This window comes from Rhizopus delemar, genomic scaffold (genome assembly GCF_000149305.1).
Source record: "Rhizopus delemar RA 99-880 supercont3.8 genomic scaffold, whole genome shotgun sequence".
Lineage (NCBI taxonomy): Eukaryota > Fungi > Mucoromycota > Mucoromycetes > Mucorales > Rhizopodaceae > Rhizopus > Rhizopus delemar.
The window spans coordinates 36,638-56,573 of record NW_027137834.1 but is presented as its reverse complement, the minus strand read 5'-3'; the positions used below and the strand labels follow the sequence as shown (position 1 = coordinate 56,573).

The 19,936-nt window shown below is 35.1% G+C and overlaps 10 protein-coding genes across 10 annotated transcripts; 7 read left to right on the top strand and 3 right to left on the bottom strand.

The window, feature by feature from the left end:
- Positions 1–139: 139 nt before the first annotated feature.
- On the top strand, positions 140–854 carry RO3G_10256 (uncharacterized protein; the record flags this gene model as incomplete). Its single annotated transcript, XM_067664841.1, has 2 exons — positions 140–774; positions 827–854. 2 exons carry the CDS (start codon positions 140–142, stop codon positions 852–854), a joined length of 663 nt encoding a protein of 220 aa, XP_067520942.1.
- Positions 855–1,226: 372 nt separating this feature from the next.
- Positions 1,227–1,406, top strand: RO3G_10255 (uncharacterized protein; the record flags this gene model as incomplete). The annotated part of the gene is made up of 1 exon (XM_067664840.1): positions 1,227–1,406. One exon carries the CDS (start codon positions 1,227–1,229, stop codon positions 1,404–1,406), a length of 180 nt encoding a protein of 59 aa, XP_067520941.1.
- Positions 1,407–2,154: 748 nt separating this feature from the next.
- Positions 2,155–2,847, top strand: RO3G_10254 (uncharacterized protein; the record flags this gene model as incomplete). The annotated part of the gene is made up of 1 exon (XM_067664839.1): positions 2,155–2,847. The coding sequence occupies one exon, from the start codon at positions 2,155–2,157 to the stop codon at positions 2,845–2,847; it is 693 nt and encodes a 230-aa protein (XP_067520940.1).
- An 820-nt stretch (positions 2,848–3,667) lies between these two features.
- On the top strand, positions 3,668–4,796 carry RO3G_10253 (uncharacterized protein; the record flags this gene model as incomplete). Its single annotated transcript, XM_067664838.1, has 2 exons — positions 3,668–4,630; positions 4,752–4,796. 2 exons carry the CDS (start codon positions 3,668–3,670, stop codon positions 4,794–4,796), a joined length of 1,008 nt encoding a protein of 335 aa, XP_067520939.1.
- Positions 4,797–6,598: 1,802 nt separating this feature from the next.
- On the bottom strand, positions 6,599–7,982 carry RO3G_10252 (uncharacterized protein; the record flags this gene model as incomplete). Its single annotated transcript, XM_067664837.1, has 6 exons — positions 6,599–6,616; positions 6,676–6,887; positions 6,942–7,241; positions 7,292–7,774; positions 7,832–7,908; positions 7,972–7,982. The coding sequence occupies 6 exons, from the start codon at positions 7,980–7,982 to the stop codon at positions 6,599–6,601; spliced, it is 1,101 nt and encodes a 366-aa protein (XP_067520938.1).
- A 703-nt stretch (positions 7,983–8,685) lies between these two features.
- On the top strand, positions 8,686–10,119 carry RO3G_10251 (uncharacterized protein; the record flags this gene model as incomplete). The annotated part of the gene is made up of 1 exon (XM_067664836.1): positions 8,686–10,119. The coding sequence occupies one exon, from the start codon at positions 8,686–8,688 to the stop codon at positions 10,117–10,119; it is 1,434 nt and encodes a 477-aa protein (XP_067520937.1).
- An 18-nt stretch (positions 10,120–10,137) lies between these two features.
- RO3G_10250 (uncharacterized protein) lies at positions 10,138–11,784 on the bottom strand (the record flags this gene model as incomplete). The annotated part of the gene is made up of 2 exons (XM_067664835.1): positions 10,138–11,562; positions 11,623–11,784. 2 exons carry the CDS (start codon positions 11,782–11,784, stop codon positions 10,138–10,140), a joined length of 1,587 nt encoding a protein of 528 aa, XP_067520936.1.
- Positions 11,785–12,295: 511 nt separating this feature from the next.
- On the top strand, positions 12,296–13,453 carry RO3G_10249 (uncharacterized protein; the record flags this gene model as incomplete). Its single annotated transcript, XM_067664834.1, has 6 exons — positions 12,296–12,462; positions 12,527–12,667; positions 12,716–12,832; positions 12,882–12,921; positions 12,969–13,085; positions 13,247–13,453. 6 exons carry the CDS (start codon positions 12,296–12,298, stop codon positions 13,451–13,453), a joined length of 789 nt encoding a protein of 262 aa, XP_067520935.1.
- A 754-nt stretch (positions 13,454–14,207) lies between these two features.
- On the top strand, positions 14,208–16,122 carry RO3G_10248 (mitochondrial 54S ribosomal protein bL21m; the record flags this gene model as incomplete). The annotated part of the gene is made up of 8 exons (XM_067664833.1): positions 14,208–14,649; positions 14,725–14,783; positions 14,853–14,931; positions 15,006–15,104; positions 15,181–15,206; positions 15,619–15,645; positions 15,730–16,012; positions 16,112–16,122. 8 exons carry the CDS (start codon positions 14,208–14,210, stop codon positions 16,120–16,122), a joined length of 1,026 nt encoding a protein of 341 aa, XP_067520934.1.
- A 740-nt stretch (positions 16,123–16,862) lies between these two features.
- Positions 16,863–19,610, bottom strand: RO3G_10247 (uncharacterized protein; the record flags this gene model as incomplete). Its single annotated transcript, XM_067664832.1, has 7 exons — positions 16,863–16,900; positions 17,011–18,013; positions 18,106–18,276; positions 18,342–18,434; positions 18,494–18,735; positions 18,792–19,283; positions 19,349–19,610. The coding sequence occupies 7 exons, from the start codon at positions 19,608–19,610 to the stop codon at positions 16,863–16,865; spliced, it is 2,301 nt and encodes a 766-aa protein (XP_067520933.1).
- Between the last annotated feature and the right edge of the window lie 326 nt (positions 19,611–19,936).

Genomic DNA, 19,936 nt, shown 5'->3' with positions numbered 1-19,936 from the left:
TATTAAGGAGACCCTGCCACAAGGTTATCAGAATCAACTTGATACGTTTTACCGTGTTTTTAATTTTAAAAAATTACGTTTAAGGTATGATATGATATTATATTATATAATAGACTTTTTTACTTAAATTTACAATAACATGGACGATCTCACACCCAACGAAAACAACAAGATACTATTCGGAAATACAATCAAATCTGATGGATTTTCTGTTGACTTTGTATTTTATCGAAAGAAAAGAATGAATAATGGCTCTGACGTTGAATTAACAGTCGAAGACTTCAACTACGAAGAAGTTCACAATCAATATCATCCAATATTCCTTGACCCTGGACGTAAATCATTATTCACGGCAGTTGTTGGCATAGCTTCAGCCAAGCAGATCTGGAAGTCCTCTGTAAAAGAATATTATCATTTAACAGGTAGTACTGTCTATAGCAAAAAAACTCGAGTTAAAAAAAAGTGTTCTGGTATCAACACGATCGAGTCCCAAATTCCCACACCAAAAACAGCAGCAGTTGAATCATACGATCAATATGTTAAATACACGCTAATAAACCTTGACAAGCTCCTGGATTTCTATGGCAAAGACACTGCGCATCACCGATTCCAGCTTTATCAAGACCGACAGAGGGCACCGGAAATGCTGGCTAACATGTTGACTCATGGAACAGCCAAGTACAATAGATCACGGAGAAAGCGAAAGAAGAAGAAGAAAGGCAAGAATGATAAGAAGAAAGATGAATGGTTATCATTGCGCACTGACGAAAAGAAGTAAGCAATTAGCCTTTCTTTAATAGACATTATTGACTTTTTTTTTTGAAAGGTTGAAGTGGAGGCCTCTTCCTTTCTAAGAAAACAAAGAAAAGTATCTGTTGGTCGTTTTTGGTGCCGGTGTTTTCGGCAAGGATATGGTCAAGATAAAAAGACTTCGGTGTGGGGTGATAGGAAAACTTTTTGCAACGTTGAAAAAACGTGAAACTGCTGGTGAGTTGATTGTCGTGACAATCGACGAATTAAAACATCAAAGACGTGTAGCACCTGTTTTTTCGATGATCTTAAAGTAGTCAAAACATCCGGTTTTAAGGGTAAAGGTGTTATCAGATGCTCTAAAAATAAGAAGGTTTGGCAACGAGACATCAACGCCGCCACTAATATGATGACGATCTCTAAGGCAGTTTGGATGGGAGAAGGACGACCGGAAGTTTTCAAGCCGAAGAAAAACGATGGTAAAGGAAGATCCTAAACTTGATAAGAGCCCTTTCAAGTACACTTGGGTCCTCGATAAGCTTAAGGTCGATCGTGTTATTCTTATCATTGCTGAATTCAAAGCTCTTATCCCATCAAGACCATATTTACTGGTACTTTTCTCAAGCCAATCATGTAATTCTTATCATTGTTGGTGATGCTGCTGATATTTCCAAGGATGATCAAACCTGTGAACACGCTCTTCTTGCCTTCAGCCTCGACGTCCGTCAATTGATTGTTGCTATCAACAAGATACCAAGTGGTCCGAAGCTCGTTACAACGAAATTGTCAAGGAGGTCTCCTTCTTCATCAAGAAGATTAGTTTCAACCCAGGTTTGTTCCTTTCGTCCCATTTCTGGCTAGCACGGTAATCACGTACTTGATGGCAACACGTCTCCGTCAAGGATATCCGTATTGGTAACGTCTGCTCTGACTCCAAGAAAAATCCTGCTAAAAAAGTTGATTCTTTCACTGCTAAAGTTATCATCTTGAACAACCTTAGTTAAATCTCTGCTGGTCACATCGCATTTCCAATCCAAGTATCGCCGTAGCAAACACGATTTTCCTTTCTTCTGAAAGGATTAAGATCATTACAGATAAAAAAAAATCTGAACATAAACCTCCATTCGTCTCAAAACTAATTTTTTTTTTCGTCTGATTTCTACTTTTATTCCATCCAAAAAAGGTAAGCTAGACATTTAAAAATTAATTTTAATTCGCCCCAGAAGGAACTATTGAAACTACCCATTGCTGTTAAACTGTCGTCAAAGGATACCAGACTTCCTGTACAAGATGTTGATATTTACTTTGCAATCTTCCTTTGATGCTCCCTCACATGTCATCCCTTTGATATTCAAACATTCCAGATCATACAGTAACATGAAAGGCCTCCATCCACTAATCCCCATGTCTAGTGCTTTGGACTCCTGTCCTCGTTTATCTACAGAAAATAACTTGACAATATCATCACAAACTAGTCTACTCATTCCCTTCAAAGATATATGCGAAGAAGACCCACAAGAGAAATTCAAGTTTAGCAAGTTTCTTCAAGCACAAAAAGCATATCATTTCTTTGAACAAGATTTCCTTTCAAATGGTATACAGTTCAAAAGCAGACAACATTGTGGCTCTCCCAATATTCTACAAAAAATCAAAAATGCTGTCCTTACCGGAAACCTTATCTTCAAGCCATATTTTGCATCTTTATTATCAGCTGAACAGCAAGACCTTGAATTGGACAATGAAGAGCATCCAACTGAACCAAATATCAACTTTGACCCATTCATTCAACAGATGAGTTATGAAGATATCAATATAACAGCATTGAAGAATCGTCAATTAAAGACAATGTTTAGCTTCAACTCAAACTCACAAATCACAAATATAAGTCATAACAACTGGAAGGCTTTTATCAGTAGCCCTATGCACCATATTCCTAGAAATGTATGGTACAGACTTCTCCATAAGAAATTATCCACTCGCGCCAATTTGCATAGAATCATCCCAGCAAAGGTAGATGACGACTACTGCCAATTGTGCAAGCTACCAGAAACAGAGCAGCATATGCTCTTTACTTGTATTCAAAAGCAAGACTTGTGAAACGCAGCCTTCAAGAAATACTTGTCAAATCCTAAAGATCCCAACTGTAGCTCAATATTCGAGGATTTATCCACACTTAGATTATCCAAGTATTACATCTTACACTATCATGACAAGTTTACAATCTATGATTTTATTGCTACAGTCACTCGATTCATCTGGAAAGCCCACTGGCAACAATTCTTTGAACAGACTCCTGTCATGGATGAGATTGTCATCAATCAAATCCAGAAGGAGCTATTGAAACTATCTGCTTACAATTCTCTATGCTAATTTCTTTTGTATTTTTATAAGTCACTGTTAAATACACTTGTATCGCTCTTAATCCTTATACTCTTTGATGAGTTTTAATAAACATTAAAATTTTCATCCATAAAAAAAAAAAACGATTGAGTGAGTGGGTTGTGTGTTTACAGATTGATTGTGACTTACTTTTATGCTGTAGGCTTTGTCCAATAGCGCCTACACATTAATGCATGTCCTTCCCCCCTTTTTTTTAAAAAAAAAAAAAAAAACTGTTTGAAAAATGACACATACTTGTAAATGCGGACAACAAGCTATTATTTTAGAAGTAAGAGCACCTACTCCAAATAGAGGAAGGTGGTACTGGAAAGTAAAACATACTATTATTTCTTGGCGTTAGAATAGAACTAAGAAAAAAGAATAGTGTGCATCGAATGCGTGTCGATTCTTTCTTTGGGATGAATCACCTCATAAATTCATAAAACATCCAACAGAAACATATGTATATGCTAATACACTTTCAGGACAAGTGTACAATAAAAATCAAACACCATTTGCATTACGTTCGAGTCAGAGTATGGATGCAGAATTTGTTCCTTTAACACGTTCCAAAACACGAGTCGCGTTTAGTCTTGCCTCTGACACTCACATTACGATCGATTACTCATTGAATCCAACAATTCTTCCAGTCATCAAGAACATCCCAAATATTACATGGAATGAATCACTTGCCAAGTGGGTGATTCCTGCTAACTTGCAAGCATATCGAACAGCTATTAAGACTTTACCCGTCAACACACCTAACCTTCAAATCGAAATTGATCCCATCCCTAATCCAATCATTCAAAAACTACTTGTAAAACCCCTTAGATTACGAGATATACTTAGGCAGGAACAGGAAGATGAAGAGCAAGATATAGAGGAATTGTTGGAAGAAGATGATGAAACAGTGGATATAGACGTCATGGATCGATGGAGTAAATTTGTTGAATCTGTCACATACTGTCAGCTGAAAGATTTTCAAAAGGAGGCCGTAAAAAGAGCAATTGAGAGGAAGGGCAGATTGTTGATTGCCAATGAAGGAGGCCTAGGTAAAGTTGAGGAAGCCTTGGCTATTGCCTCTGCTTATAAAAATGAATGGCCCATCTTGATGATCTGTCCATCAGTTCTGCTCCTAACTTGGAAAGAAGAAATTGAAAAGTTTTTTGATCTAGATGATGATGAAGTACGTATGTTGCCTGATGTGAGGGCTGATATTTTTAAGCCACCAAAAGTGAAAAAGAGAAAAGCAGAGGCAAAGAAGACAAATAGAAAGAAAAGGCAAATTAATGAAAGAAGCGTATATAATAGCATTGAGGAATATAATGAAGACGAAGATAATGAAGATAATGAGGATGATAACACAGAAAAGACTGAATTCAAACAAACTAAATTTTATATCACCAGTTATGAGATTGCAGCAAGAAGAAGAAATCAAATAAAAAATGCAAAAATAAAAATGATTATTTGTGATGGGGCTCAATTTATGAAAGCTAGGGGGGTAATATATAACGAGAGCCTAAAAAATCTATAGATTATTTACGTATAATTTGGTTAGAACTCACACAACAAATCCTTTGTTGAACTCTTGGAGAACCACAACAAACTAATTTTACTTTCAGATATTGCAAGTCATTGTTTACCAGCTGAGTTATTCACTTCAATAAAAGCTGTTCAACCCGAGCTTGTAACAACATTTGATAAATTTGCTAAACGCTATTGCGATCCCAAACAATTGGTGGTTGGATGGATTTATAACGGTAGATCGAATATAGAAGAGCTAGATTATATTCTCGAAAAGCTGGTTTGGTATAGCCCTCGAATGGAAGTGATGGCACCGCAGCTATCAACACATATTCGTGAAACAGTGGTTGTACCTATAAAACCGGAGTATATGGTTGATACAGAAGTCGGATCAGAACTGTCGATGGTAGAGAAAATACCTCTTTATATGGATATGGTAAAACATAGCATTTATATGATAAATAGAAAAATAATAATAACATGCTAATCTTACAGTATCAAAAAACATGTAATGCGAAAAAAGACTTCTTTAAGGAATATTTAGAATATGCAATACAAAGTTTTAGAACAATGAAAATTGCAATTGTATCATATCACACAGAAGCAATAAAGACCTTACAGGAACTGCTTGACACAAAAAACGTACACTGTAACTTTTTAAATATGAAAAAAACTGATATTGTTTGATAGATAAAATACGCCAATGTAAATAAATCTGATACGATGACAAAAGAATGCCAATATTTCAATACAGCCGCTCGTATAGTCTTGGTAGATATGAAATTAATAGGGCTTGCTTCGTCATGTCTTCATGCGGCTGATTTGGGTAGCTTGGCTGACATCTTTTACTTGTGAATACTTATACATATTTTTTTTAGTCATTTTTAACGAAATACCTCTACAGAAATCAAGAGCAAAAGAAATTGAAAACTACTTTAAGGTATACTAAGCAATAAGCATAGAAACTTAAAACTAATACATGCATATGCACATACATAGTTTGATAATCGAACAGCCCCTTTAATCATTAAATACCTAGTAGCTCCTAATACATTAGATGACGTTCATTGGCCTATACCAGACTCAAGTGAAATGGAATAAATAATCATTTTTGTATGTTTATGGTTTTAATAAATAAGTTACTGAAAAAAAAAATTAAATGAGGGCTGCTTGTTCAATGGGTCTCTCTACAGCCAATGAATACTTGTGATTGTCCTTTGTAGGTGAATCTTTTTTCTTGATTTCACTTGGTTCAGCTAATGATGAAGGCTTGGCTACCATGGATGACATGGATGACATGGATGCAGGTTTGCTCAGTGCTTTAGCATGCATGATATGGTTACGAGGTTTGTTTGGAGGGAAATCACAATAAAGACTGCCTACTACTTTTTATGTGAGCGTTACTACTACAATCTGTCTATCTCAATTTTTACCTTTATCATCAATACAAACAAGACCCGCCGAACATTCACGCACAATCCATTGATTAAAGTTACAAGTTAGCCATTGACCTGAATAACCAGACTTGGCACATTTTGATTGACCGGGAACCGAACATCTCTGCCCGGCAAATAAGGCATTTGGTGTAGATTCTGCTTGATCTAATGCTTCAGTGGGGGCAATACTAGCAACTATGGTAGCGGATGCTCTGACTGAAGAGATTTTTGGTGCAGCAGAAGAAAATGCAACGGATTGGCTTGTAGCAGAAGCTCTGGAGGCAGCTTGACTAGACACAAGCACAGTTTGAATCGTTGTATCTTGAGATGACCATTCATCAAGGCCTTCATATTCATCATTATAATTGTCATTTGAGTCGACAGAAGGAGGAGTAGAAGAATAAGGTTTGCTGTTTTCCATCTTGGGGACAGTTCCTACTGCAAATGCTTGACAAACAGAAGGATTGACGGATTCATGGATCTTGGTGATAACGTTCAAAAGCTCACCGTTATCTTGATGGATATCCCTATACATAAAAATATAAATATGTATATCAAACTTTAGAGTAATTAACCATTACCAAACCATGACACCGGCCAAATCTTCACATAAAGCATGTTGTACTTTAATATTTAAAGATTGAGGATCATCATAAGTGATATAATGCTGTGTAGTAGGATTGAATAACCAAGGAGTCTGTGTTACATCATCCCAATGACGAACCCAGCCTTCCCCTGGTGTAATAAAATCATCTTTTAAAATACCTTCTTTACGAAGATTAGTCCACTTCCAAATACCTAATAACACGAATTGAGCCTTTTCTGAAATTTTTTACAAAAATACCAATTTACCAGAAAGTCCTCCAGGTTCAACATTACAATAAGGATCTTGCCAATAGGCATCATCTGAATCGCCTTTGGGAGCACCTAATTGAGAAGGCTGATATTGATTGGTAGGATCAGTAATCATATTCACATTAGCCTTCATGGCACGACCATAAAATGCTAAACCGGCTGTGATCTTTTCGCTTGGTACACCAGCTAGTTTCCACTGTTTGATACTATCTGTAAACGAAAAAGGCGCACCTTTGCCTTCTAGGTATTTGAAGGGAGCATTTGGACCTGTTGTGGAAGCCCAAGCACCGTTCATGTCTATTTAACAGAATCAATACAAGAATGAGAATATAATAAATTTTCTTTACCATAAGTCATTATATTAACATGATCAAAATAAGGTACAAATTCTTTAACATCAGACATGGGAGTACCTGATCTAACAAAAGGTTGAACGTGAACAGCCATAGAAATTTCTTTATGTTGTTGAGGAAACTTTGTATCTAATGCTAGACGTAGCTCCTTTAACAGCAATAAAAAATTATCAGCATCATCATCAGCAACTTCATTACATCCTGCTGCTTGTTTTCCAGGATATTCCCAATCAATGTCTACACCGTCTGTGTTGTATTTTTCCATAAACTCTACATTCCAATTGATGAAATTCCTACGGGATTCTTTTGAGGCAACCATTGGACTGAACCTTTTAGAACCTGTCCAACCACCTACGGATAGCAAAACTTTGGTTTTACTCTGATGTGCCATCTGAACAAGTTTTGGAAAGGAGCTTTCGACAGCCCAATCATCTGTAAAAGAAGGGAGATTGTCGGGGTTGTTCAAAATGGCAAAGGCTAACAACAGTAGTATTACTGACACGTCAAATTACCAATACTTTTTTTTTTCTTTACCATAATTGATGTGCGTATACTTTGTATATGGTATATTCTCAACAGGATAGTTTGCATATAGCCAGTTTGGAAAATATCTATGAGAAAAAAAATTAAGCAAAAAAAGGGGAAAGCGAGATAATGTACATATAAATTATTACCCAATCACCATTTTACTTGAGCCTTCACATAAGGCAATGACAGAAGCAAGAGCCGCAGCTATGAATGATAGCCTCATAATAAAATTAAAGAAAAAGAAGAAATGAAAAAATCTGGGTAGGACTCATGCTTTATATTTGTGTCTTTCTCTTATTATTTGAGAAAAATGTCAGTAAAATTTTAAATATTTAAAAAATCCCATTCTTTTCACTGTAATGCACCGGTAAAGAGGATACTGTGGGTGTTTGCGGCAATTAAATCAAGAAAGGAAATGGGAAAAGATCTCGAACTTGTTCTTTTTCTTTTTTTTTTCTTTTTTTTTTTATTGTAAAATATAAAAATAAAAAAAAATGAGTTTACAGCGAAAGAAGAAGCCAGTAGAGTTTCACTTTGTAGATATGAATGATCCGAGCAGATATAAAAAACTTAAAGTATCTCGTGCCTGTGATTTCTGTAGACGACGTAAATCAAAGTAAAATGCACACACATTATTTTAATGTGTAAAAATGAAAATAAAATATTATTTTTACTTGTTTTTTTTTCTTTTCTCTTGTTAACAATGATAATCTAGATGTGATATAGGGATTCCAGGTTCAGGTACTTGTAGTAACTGTAAAAAGCATCAAATGATTTGCATATTCTCTCCTGTCAGTACAATTAAAGGCACACCTCAAACAGAAGAAACAATTTTATTAACACCTACAATATGTATCCCAATGAACTACCAAGAATTTCAATCAAAGTATCCTCTTTTGGTAATTAAAAATGGTCAAGCAGCTTATGAAATGTCAACATTCAATTATGACTATCAGCACAACTATAATTATTCAGATAGTATAACAGAACCATCAATTGAATTAGAAACAAGTTTATTTAAAGACTATTTCAAATCTGTACATCCAGCTTATCCACTCTTATTTAAACAATGTATAATGAATATTCATTCAAAAGACAGAAATTTATTATCTAAACCATTACGCTATGCTATTATGATGTCAGCCTCAACTTGTAAGCTATCAGATTCATTCTATCAACTAGCAAGAAAAGAGCTTTATCTTACATCGCCCAAATTCTCGCTTCCAATGTTACCCGTTCGATTAGACACGGTTCAATCACTTTTATTAATGTACAAATATAATAACAAAGCATCACATTACCTTCAATTAGCACATACTTTATTAAACCAGCTACCCTCTCATGTATTATTTCAGCATCAACAGCAATCAGAAATGATCCTTCGTGCTCGATGGATACTTTTCACATCTATTGCGCTGTCTAACTTATCTGATTCAACTCTTTATGATTTATACATTCAAATTGACTTGCCGGCTGATTTACCACAGCCACTGGACGAAGAATTACAAGAACAAGATGGTCCTGCTCTTATCAATCGCTTCTCTCAAATAGTCAACCTATCTGTCCTTTATTCCCACACTGTTCAAAGTATGATTACTGGATCTGTATCTCACATCATTTGTATTGACCAATTCAAGACAACAAGACAGCACTGGCATGATTCTCTCAACCCTGTCACACAAAATGCTCTGATTTCACAACAAGATAGAATTGATATCCTTATTCTATATAATGCTGTAATTTATGACACACTTTATCTACTATTATTATCACGTAACTATCATCATCATTATCATGATGCTATAGAAACATCTTACAGATTACAAGTTATGGTTCAGAAATGGATAAAACACTCTGGTTTTTCAAGTGCAATACAAAGCAAGCGTATGGCTATCTTTGCCCTTCTACTTTGCTTACAGATACATATTCTTTCAAATACCTTTGATTGTGTGGAGAATATTCGACTAATTATTAACTCTATTCAATCGCCAATTGACTCAAGACTTGATCAGCAATTAAACGAACTATTAGGACAGTTGACTTTGGATCGCATAACAACCCCTAGTTCTCCTTATGAGCAGCAACCACAGCCACAGCAACTAGACTACTTTAGCTTAAGACCACGACAGCAAACCCTTATGCCATCTACGAATTGCTCATCTCCATCAACACCACTATGTTTAAATTCCCCTCTAGTACAAGACAAAGAATGGGTTGGATTGATAATGCCACAAGAACACACTTTATTACAAGAACAATTACAGCAATTACAAATAGAAGAATCTGATCAATAACTTTTTTTTTTTTTTTTTTTACCTATCTTGCCTCTTGTCTTCGTCAATAATACCTGCCATTTTTAACAATTCTTTATCCAACTGTCCATCAGACTGCCTAATATTTAATCCCGATCTTCGCAATGCCTCCTTTTTATCAAACTCCCATTCTTTTAACTGCTTTTCTTTATCTTTTTCAGTGCCCAATCCAAATACTTCAATATTCTCTGTTTCAAACAAATATTTAAAATCTTGATTCTTTCTTGTTCCGCTTTCAAATGTTGGACAACCTGGATAAGCTTCATTTTCATAGACTCCTTCTTGTAATGTATTCTGTAATGAAATAATAAACTCTGAAAACCCTTGCTCTTCTCTTGCTCCAAATCCAACGCCTGTATCGTGATTGTAATATATATAGTGATCGTTTTGTGATTTGGGACGATAGATGTCAAAATGTGGCTCGAGTTCAAATAAAAAGCATTCGTGTGTGCCCCAAAAATGCTTTGAATTCTTCCATGCTTGTGGTACATACACGCCAATGAGCATATATTGCGTTTTATTGATATTACTGGTATTTTGGATGGAGTACCTTCTGGGGGCTCTTGCTTCTATATTCATGACTAATAAGGTAGGTCCTGGGTATTTGAATACGTGGCTTTCGAATCGATTCATAGAAAACCCATCTTGTTGAGCAGAATAGAGCCTCGTCCACTGCTTGACATTCAGCGTCTTTTCAGGAAGCGCCCAAGAAATTAAGGTGCAATGCGTATGCGTCAATATGTCAGACTTATCCACCCTCGGTATCGCGTCCTCTGGTAATACTCGTTGTAACTTGTTGGGTTCAACATAGGCAAAAGATTGAATGAGAAAGGATTGGATAGGCTTGAAGATATGTGGTGAAAAGGTTGATTTCCACTCACAAAATACTTTGTATGAAATACATGTGCCATCCTTACTCTTTTCAAGGTGATTTATACTGCTTTCTGCAATCTTTTGACTCTTGGCTAAATCATCATTTCCTCCAAGCCATAGCAACAATATAAGTAGTTCTACCATATCCCTGCACAATATCTCAGGTCCTTTATTTTCTTCTTTTTGATCTGCTGTATCCATATCCAAATCGCTAAAATCAATGCCTAATGTTTCGAGTGATAGGCCTCTTGCATGCCCTGGTTGAGTAGGAGGCTCGATTGTATTTGTTGCTTCTTCAATTTTTACTTGCTCTTGTTCCTCTTGTCCAGGACTTGGTAAAATAGATAAGGCTTGAAAAAAGAGTAATTCGGATAATAGGTGGCCTGGTTTATCCAATCGACCCACAAGAACCACAAAGGCTGTAAGAAAGGCGTGAAGCGAGAGTGGAACCGGGCCTTTGACTATGGAAGAAGGAAAAGACCCCAAATAAGAAAATGCTTTAAACAGTAGGACGCCTGCTTCTTCTATTTCCTTCGGTAATCCAAGTCGTTCCTTATTTTATTTTTTAGTTTTTCTTTTTTTTTCTCATTTAAAGAGTAGAATCCATTATACCAGAAATTGTTTAGGTTCAAGACAATGAAAATTGTCAGGAAAGTCACTTTTTAAAGAATTAAATACGCACTTTATTGAAACAAGTTCAACTTTTGATAAATATCCATTTGGATTGAATGTTTCTGCTTTTTCTACGTGTGGTTTTGTATTTGATTGACCCATAATGAAAAGAAAAAGGAGAAAAGTGCGTGTCAGAATGATGGCATACTCTGAAACTCCGAATAAGCTGAGAATAAACATTCCTTTCGCACATAAAAAGTCGTAGAAAGAGGCACAAAGAAGCAAAATGGAATACTTGAGCGTTGCTCATAAATAGAATTTCCATATCATCATTTGAGCCAACTTTAAGCATTTCTTAATTTTCTGTTTTTCTAATATGCTCTGTTTTTTTCTTTCTTCTTTTTTAGTCTTATTTTCTTTGTGTATTTAGCCAACCTAATTGTTCATTAAATACAATGAATGATACAACTGCACTCCCTTTACCTCAAAAAAAGGGGTTAACTGAAGAGCAAACAATTAGATCCCCTCAAGGTTCATCAAGACAAGGAGTTGGTCATTATTGGCTAGGAAAAACACTTGGCAAAGGTTCTTCAGGTACAACTTTTAAATTTGATAGCACAAAAATCTCATTTTCTTGCAACATACAGGATGTGTCAAGCTTGGTATCCATAAAATGACAGGAGAAAAAGTTGCAATTAAAATCATACCTAAATCCCGTTTGATTGATAACGATTATACTCAAAAGGCTGTTAAAAGAGAGATTGCCATCATGAAGCTAATAAAACATCCAAATATAATCAGTTTAATTGATGTTATCGATTTGTCTGATTCATCTAATTTGTAAGCAATAAGAAAGCACAAATGAGAACTTGTTTGGAGAAGCTAAAATCCTAGTTTTCTTTAGATATTTAATAATGGAATATGTTCAAGGTGGAGAATTATTTGAGTACTTGGTTTCTCAAGGAAAATTGTCTGAAAGGGAAGCAAGAAAATACTTTCAACAAATTATCACTACTCTAGATTACTGTCACAGACATCTAATATGGTAACATGCAAATTGAGGAGAGGTCAATAGTTAACAATAGTACGTTAGCCATCGAGATTTAAAACCAGAGAATTTATTAATTGATGCAGAGAAAAATATAAAGATTGCTGATTTTGGTATGGCTTCACTACAACCACCTGGATCTTTACTAGAAACAAGCTGCGGGTAACTCAAAAGCAAATTTGAGAGACATTGTTATTAATGTTTATTTCAGGTCGCCTCATTATGCAAGCCCTGAAGTTGTCAATGCAAGTGTAACACATAAACCACTTATTAAAAAAATATAACATAATATGCTTAGGGTGTTGCATACGATGGCCCTACATCTGACATTTGGTCTTGTGGAATTATATTATATGTAATGTTGAGTGGACGCTTACCATTTGATTACGAAGATATTCGAAAACTATTAAAAAAGGTAAAAAAAGGGAAATACAAGATGCCAAGTCATACATCAAGCGAAGCAAACGATTTGATTCGAAAAATATTGGTTACGAATCCGAAAAGAAGATTAACAGTAAATAAAGAAATATCAAAGGAAGAATTTATTGGTTTTTAACTTCTTTTTTTTTAACACAGATAAAACAAATGCTATCACATCCTTGGTTTACAGTAGATACACTACCAAATGCAACAGTTTTACCAGATCCTCCTACTGCTTTGGAAATTGGTAGACCAGTTGTTAATGTATCAGAAGTAGACGACCGTATATTGGAAACCCTCAAAGCGTTATGGACAGATCTGTCTACAAACCAAATTTTAGACGCATTACTAAGTTCTGAGTAGGCTTTATATATAAACGGATGTCAAAAAAAGAAAGTTTTAGGATTTAACACTTTGTTATTTACATTCAAATTAGTTATAATATGCAAAAAGTTACATACGCGCTTCTTCAAAGACATGCAAGCGCTTACTGGTTAACCGAGAGAGATACAGATGTTCATTCAGGTTTATATAAACATCTATGTAGATGAAATTGCTTTTAAGCTTATAATTTACAATATAGCAGTATCTCCTCATAAGGAGCGTCGTCGACCTATTACTTTTTGTGGGTTTTCTAATAACAAAGGGCCATTACCTGGCCTAGAAGAGATGGTAATGAGATTGTATGAGCAAGACAATTTTATGTTACCTATAACACCTGAAATTCATGATCACTACACATATTCTCAACCTTCTGCCAGTTCTCTAATTCATACGCCAGTGACATCAGTTACTGAAAATAAAGATGAGCTATCAGATCGTATAACTCCCTTAATTCCTGATTCGCTATTGCTTCTTGACTGTAACAAAGATTTCAATACGCAAGTGATTAACAGCCGTCAACCCAATATTCCTTGGAGATTCATTTCAAAAAATCAGAGAAAGCAAACAAATATGTGGTACTCTCTTTACATATTTATATCACAGAGAAATTAATGTCATTTTTCGTAGGTATTCACTCTTTGTAAATAAGTTTAACCGTCTCTGCATCAAGAAAACACACTGTTTACCGAACATTAATTATAGCCAACATGATGCAAAACCGCAACAACATACCATGTTTCATCAGCTTCATGTTCTGACTCAATCACAGCAGCATATGAGTGCCAGCCGTATTTTGCCACCCAAAATAGTAAGCACTGACCATCATAATTGTAATGACGATGCTTTTTCTTCAACAACAGCTGAACGTGATCATCCTATTACTACTAAATTACACACACAAATAGTCTCTAAACTCACCAAGATACTACACTTACAACCAAAGAATAAAATTAATCCAGGAAAGATTACAGCTTCATGCCCTACTAGTCCAGCTCGCCAAATACCCACGTTACATCAAAAGACTACTGAGCAAAAAACATCTTTCGGTTGGAACGATTCAGCACAAGCTGCTTTGATTCCTTTGCTTCCCAATTTTGACTCACTTGCTACTCGTGAAACATATCTCTATCAATTCAGTTCATCAAACAGAAAAAAGCTAATGACATATCGCACAGGTATCAACCATTCAAAATGGTCTTCATGGTTACCAAACCTATTTCACTTCAAGCAACCAAAAACGTATTCTTTAGAGTACGAAACAAATGATGAAAAAGAAGCAATAGAAAAGTTATCTAATATTCTTGAAAAAGTAAGCCAAATCCCCTTCTGCAAATTCAGTTCTTTGGTAACTTTGAAATTAAGTTACATTTAAAACTAGTACATGGATGGTTTTATAATTGAAAGAAAAGAAGTAAATGGAAGAGTATACCGAAGAGGGGAGATGAGATTAACCGAAGGTGAGGAGGTTTCCGAGAATAATCAAGTTAATGACGAAGTTTTTTTTTTCTTTTTTTTTTCTTTCTTATTTTAGATACGAAATCTGTGTTCTTGAAGTTTGAACTTGAAATTTATCAACTTTTAGTAGCGCAAAAAAGATGTGTTTATAGTATTAACTTTATACAACAATATGGTAAACTTTTCTTTTTCTTTTCCTTTGTCTTTCAACGAATAGCTTGCTGCTTTTTATTTATTTTTGTATTAAATAGGTGACGCTATGGCTTTGGAAGCAGCAGTGAGACTTGTAGATAAGATTTTAAAAGTGTAACAAAAACAAAAAAAAAGCACCATTAGATAATGGTTTTGCAACACCAATCATCCTGCATTATGAAAAGAAAGCTCTATATAAATTTCTATCTTTCCCTTTATTCGATGTAGTCTAAATAAGAAAGAAGAGTACTAAGCAAGCGTTTTCCTATGCCACATTCTTACCAATATCCTTGATTGTGACTTTTACAGAATTGAGTCACAAGCCTTTTTTTCAAAAAATAATTTCTAAAAAAAATAACCCTGTTTGTCTGTAATTATGTTTTCTGGAATTTTTAGAGGAATAACCTCAATTGCAGCTAAAGGTGAGGAGAGGAATGAAATGATACACATATATAACAAATACTTAGCCCACACCTTTTCTTTTACTTATTCATTAGCTTCTGTTGTTAAGCAACCTATACAAAGTATATACATATTATATATATATAACTCTTTATATTCTAAACAATAGAAAACTTATATAATTCAAAATAGATATTTATCGTCAGGTTCAAACAGCATCAGTCCCATGTTCAGAAAATGCAACATTAATTCAAAAACTTCGTGAACAATTACGTTATTATGCAGTAGCTGATATTGCCGGTCGACCCTTTTTAATTACAAAGAATGATAAAGTAATTGTTAACCGTTTGAAAGATGTAAAAGTTGGCGATGTACTCAAATTAGACAAAGTACGTGAATTGGGCTCAAAAGATTATACACTCAAAGGAACACCTTACGTTCCTGAACATATTTTTGACATCAACGCTACAGTTATTGAACACACAAAAAGTAAATTAATCAGAATTGTAAAGAAAAAGAGAAGAAAGAATTACAAACGCACCATTGAGCATAAACAAACACATACAGTTCTAAGGATTTCTAAAGTAGATGTGCTTTAAATAAATAAAAAAAAAAAAAAAAAAAAAGTATTAATAGAAGGGTTGGATCATTTATCTCTCTTTTTTTGAAATCAAGACCCCTTTTTGATTGTTTAAACATTATTAGGAAAGTACTGTTGCAGCATCCTTATGTTTTAACTTTATACTTGCAAATCAACAGCTGATAATTTATTAAATAAGGTATGCTCAATACAACGAGAAATAATACGCTGTCTTATAAAATACCATTAGACTGTTAATTTTTTTTATTATTCTGTCTTTACATTTTTCTTTTATTTGCCCTCAAACCTTTTGGTATGTCCTTCTTTCTAATTCAATTTATCTTTTCAACGGACTTTCTTCGCAATGTGCTTTTTCTTGGCATTTCTTGAAAATCGTTTCATCACTACTGTATCTTCTCTTATTTTACTCAGTACTCTCTTACTGGTGATCTGATGATAGCATTGGCCTTTTATTTTGATAACTGTTCTTTAGCTTCTGCTTTTGCTAAATACCGAACACATGTCTTCTTGCAGGAACATTCGCTATTCATTGATACTATCCTATGTCTCTCACACGCAATCGACTTTCCGGATCATCTCTTTCACATTTTTATTTTTTGTTTACGTTCTTTATGTTTACTAATGTTCTTCATAAAAGAAACAATTTATTAAGAAAACTTCCTAAAACAATTTTCTGTGTCCACTTTTCAGGCACTGTAATAAAACTCGAGCTTAGAGCCCTTATAAAAATTTATCATTTTACTTTTCTGCTTTGAATTGCTGTACGACATAAAGGGCTAGTTTAAAAAAAAGAATTAGTCGAATTTTATATGTATAGAGCCATAAAAAAAATCCTACCATTTGTTGATAATAGCAGCGCATTGACTACCAATATCGCCATGCTTACAAGGGAGCAAAGTGATATTAGCTGGCTCGGAATAGCAGATGGTACAAAGGTTTGTAGTAGATTTATCTTCTTCAGAATCAGCATGCACATGAGTATCCTCTTCATCAGAAGAGTCTGAAAAATGTAGCTGTCCCTCAGGGATCTCATCAGCACCATAACGCGGACGAAGAGGTTGCGTATTTGTTGGCCCAAAAGACTTTCCGTGAGCAATTTTGCCTCTTTTGTGAACCCAATGATAGACTTTTTCTTTAAAATATTCATCTAGTTCACCTGCTTGGTTGATACCCCAGTAGGGATAAGTAATAGGAGGTCTATACATCCAAGGCTCATCACCAAAGTTCACACGCACATGTTGATTTGTAGTCAAGCTGATTGCGGGATAGAGACCTAGACCTTTTTTTTGTTTGCTGCGACTTTGGGGTCCATTTCGGGAGGGTTGCTGAGTGAATTGATCAGGTGGTGCCATAGAGGTGAGAAGAGGTGTATTATTGACATGATTAGTAATATTATTGTCTGAAGAAGTATCATTAGCTGATCTGGTTGTATTATCAGATACTCCTGTAGTAATGGAGGTAGTATCATTAGCTGGTCTAGAGGTTGAAAGTATAGTACCAGAATTAGTTGTTCTAGCGGTACCAGCAATAGTGTGCTCAGTTGAAGGGAGATCACCTGAACGAGTTGCAATTGTATTAGTATTGTTAGCTGTGGAAGTAGTATTGGTGGCTCTGGTGGTCGTACTAGAAGCATTATTGGTTCTCGTATTATTTGTGGCCTGAGCATTTTTCGATTGAGCGCTCTTGGCAGCACCCTTAGGATTTTCGAACTCAACAGTCATGCCAACATCCTTACCATTAATATAGTAAGTACATGCACCATTATCAAGATCCAAAAGGGTACCGACTACATCCCCTACGGAACATCTAACCCTACGATTTCCATTGGGATGAACACATATTCCATCAGCCCAAACTGCAGAACGAAATGTATCAAATGCAAAGCCATTCTATTAATACTGTAAGTTAACTGATAAAGTCTTACAATTAAAGAAAAAAAAAAAAAAAAAAAAAAAAAAAAAAAGAAGAAAGAAACACTAACACAATCATCTCCAACCCCATAACCTTCATCAGGAGAGAAGCGACAACGACTAGTGGCCCAGCCAATTTGAATAATCCCATGGCTTAATAATTGCGCTTCATAATACCACTTCCCTCTTTTGACACAAGCTGTTGCGCGAACAGATTCAAAATGGTTTCTATCATTACGTAACTATCCAAATGTGATGAGTATTGAATTTCTCATGGTTTCACATCGGGTATTTTTCTTTTCACTACCTCAAGTCCATTATTGGTTAATTTCATACCAGAAGTAGCATCATAGGGGTTCAGAATAATCCTTAAACGCTTTAGATCCCAAGGACAGGTGATCTATGTCACAGAATATAAGTAAGACACACAGTCTTTTTTTAAATGTATAGAGTCCTTACTTGATTATCATTTTTGAAAGCATGATCAAGAGCCCATAAAGCACACATCTTTAATTGAGCATACTTAGCCCATTCTTCTCTTAATGGACCAACAGGAGGAGTAAACAATGAGCTCATTGGCCTACTGTCACCAAAGGAAAGTAAAAGGATACGATAATTAGCTTCATTGCATTCCTTTAGAATCTCTAGCAAAAGTTCTCGCATGTTAGTTCCAAGCGAATCAATACGTTGTTTACAGTGCGCTAAAAAGAATTGTATATTAATTTAAAGAATATTGTTGTCTATGATTTCTATAAACTACCAGTAGCGGCAAATTTTTCAAGAGCTAATAAAGAAAAGACGCGAACTAAGATTTCTTCTTGAGGATTAGCCAAAGATTCGATCAAGATAGAGCCAACTTTGTCTTGCCAAATATGAGTAGACAATTCGCCGGCAAATTTATCTGCAAGCAAAGACCAGAGGATAGCTGAATTGAGCTTGAGCTTAACTTGAAGAGGGTTCATGACTGGATTCATGTACGTATTGACAACAAAATGGTTTGTTATTTGCTTTCTAACAAGCTCTTTCCGAGCAGCGTCTCTGTAACGTCCAGATAAGAGAGATATCATTCGTTGTAATCGACCAGGCTTCTTATTTAGCTTCTCAAGGATGGCATCTGATGCTTGTTTCAATGTTTCTCTGTCTGGTAACGCGGATCTTTCAAGTATGTGACTCAAGAATGCCATAGCCACTGGATTGTCGGCATCCAACTGAGCAGTAAGTGTAGAAAGAAAAGATAGATAACCTTGACCTTATGTAAATATATATTTCTTAGTAAAGTGGATGCAACGCACATTACGTTTTATTGTTATTTACTTTCATGAGTGATGCTGAAGAGAGTTTCTAAATTGTGTACCATCTGTCTTTCGCGATTATAAAATCCAGTGCGAACTTCTTGATCTGTTATTGTGCGTCCATTCTCATCGATTTTACCCATCGAAATATGATTTTGAGCCACTGCCATCATTTTTTTCCACGTATATTCAACAATCTTACTAGCGTGTTCAGCCAGTACCTGTCTGGCTTCACGACCTGCATTAGATACAGCTTCAGGATCGCTTGTATCGCTGTCAGACATTTGATTTTAAATCAATTGAGAAAAAGAGAGCGGGTGAAAGAGAGAAAGAAAAAAAAAGAAAGAAAAAAATAAAAGAAAAATTAGGAAATTAAGGAAGTAAAAATGATCGAACAAAAAGAAGCAGGAAAAATTGTTTCTGATCTCTTCCTGGGCAGTATGGAAACTAAAGCAAAAAAAAAAAAAAAAAAAAAAAAAAAAAAAAAAAAAAAAGAGAGAGAGAGAGAGAGAGAAATTCCCGATAGTAACTTTATGTTTTCTTGATGTTAAAAATAGTTTTGATTTTTATTACTTGTATTCAAATTGCTAAGGATATAGAAAACCTAGCA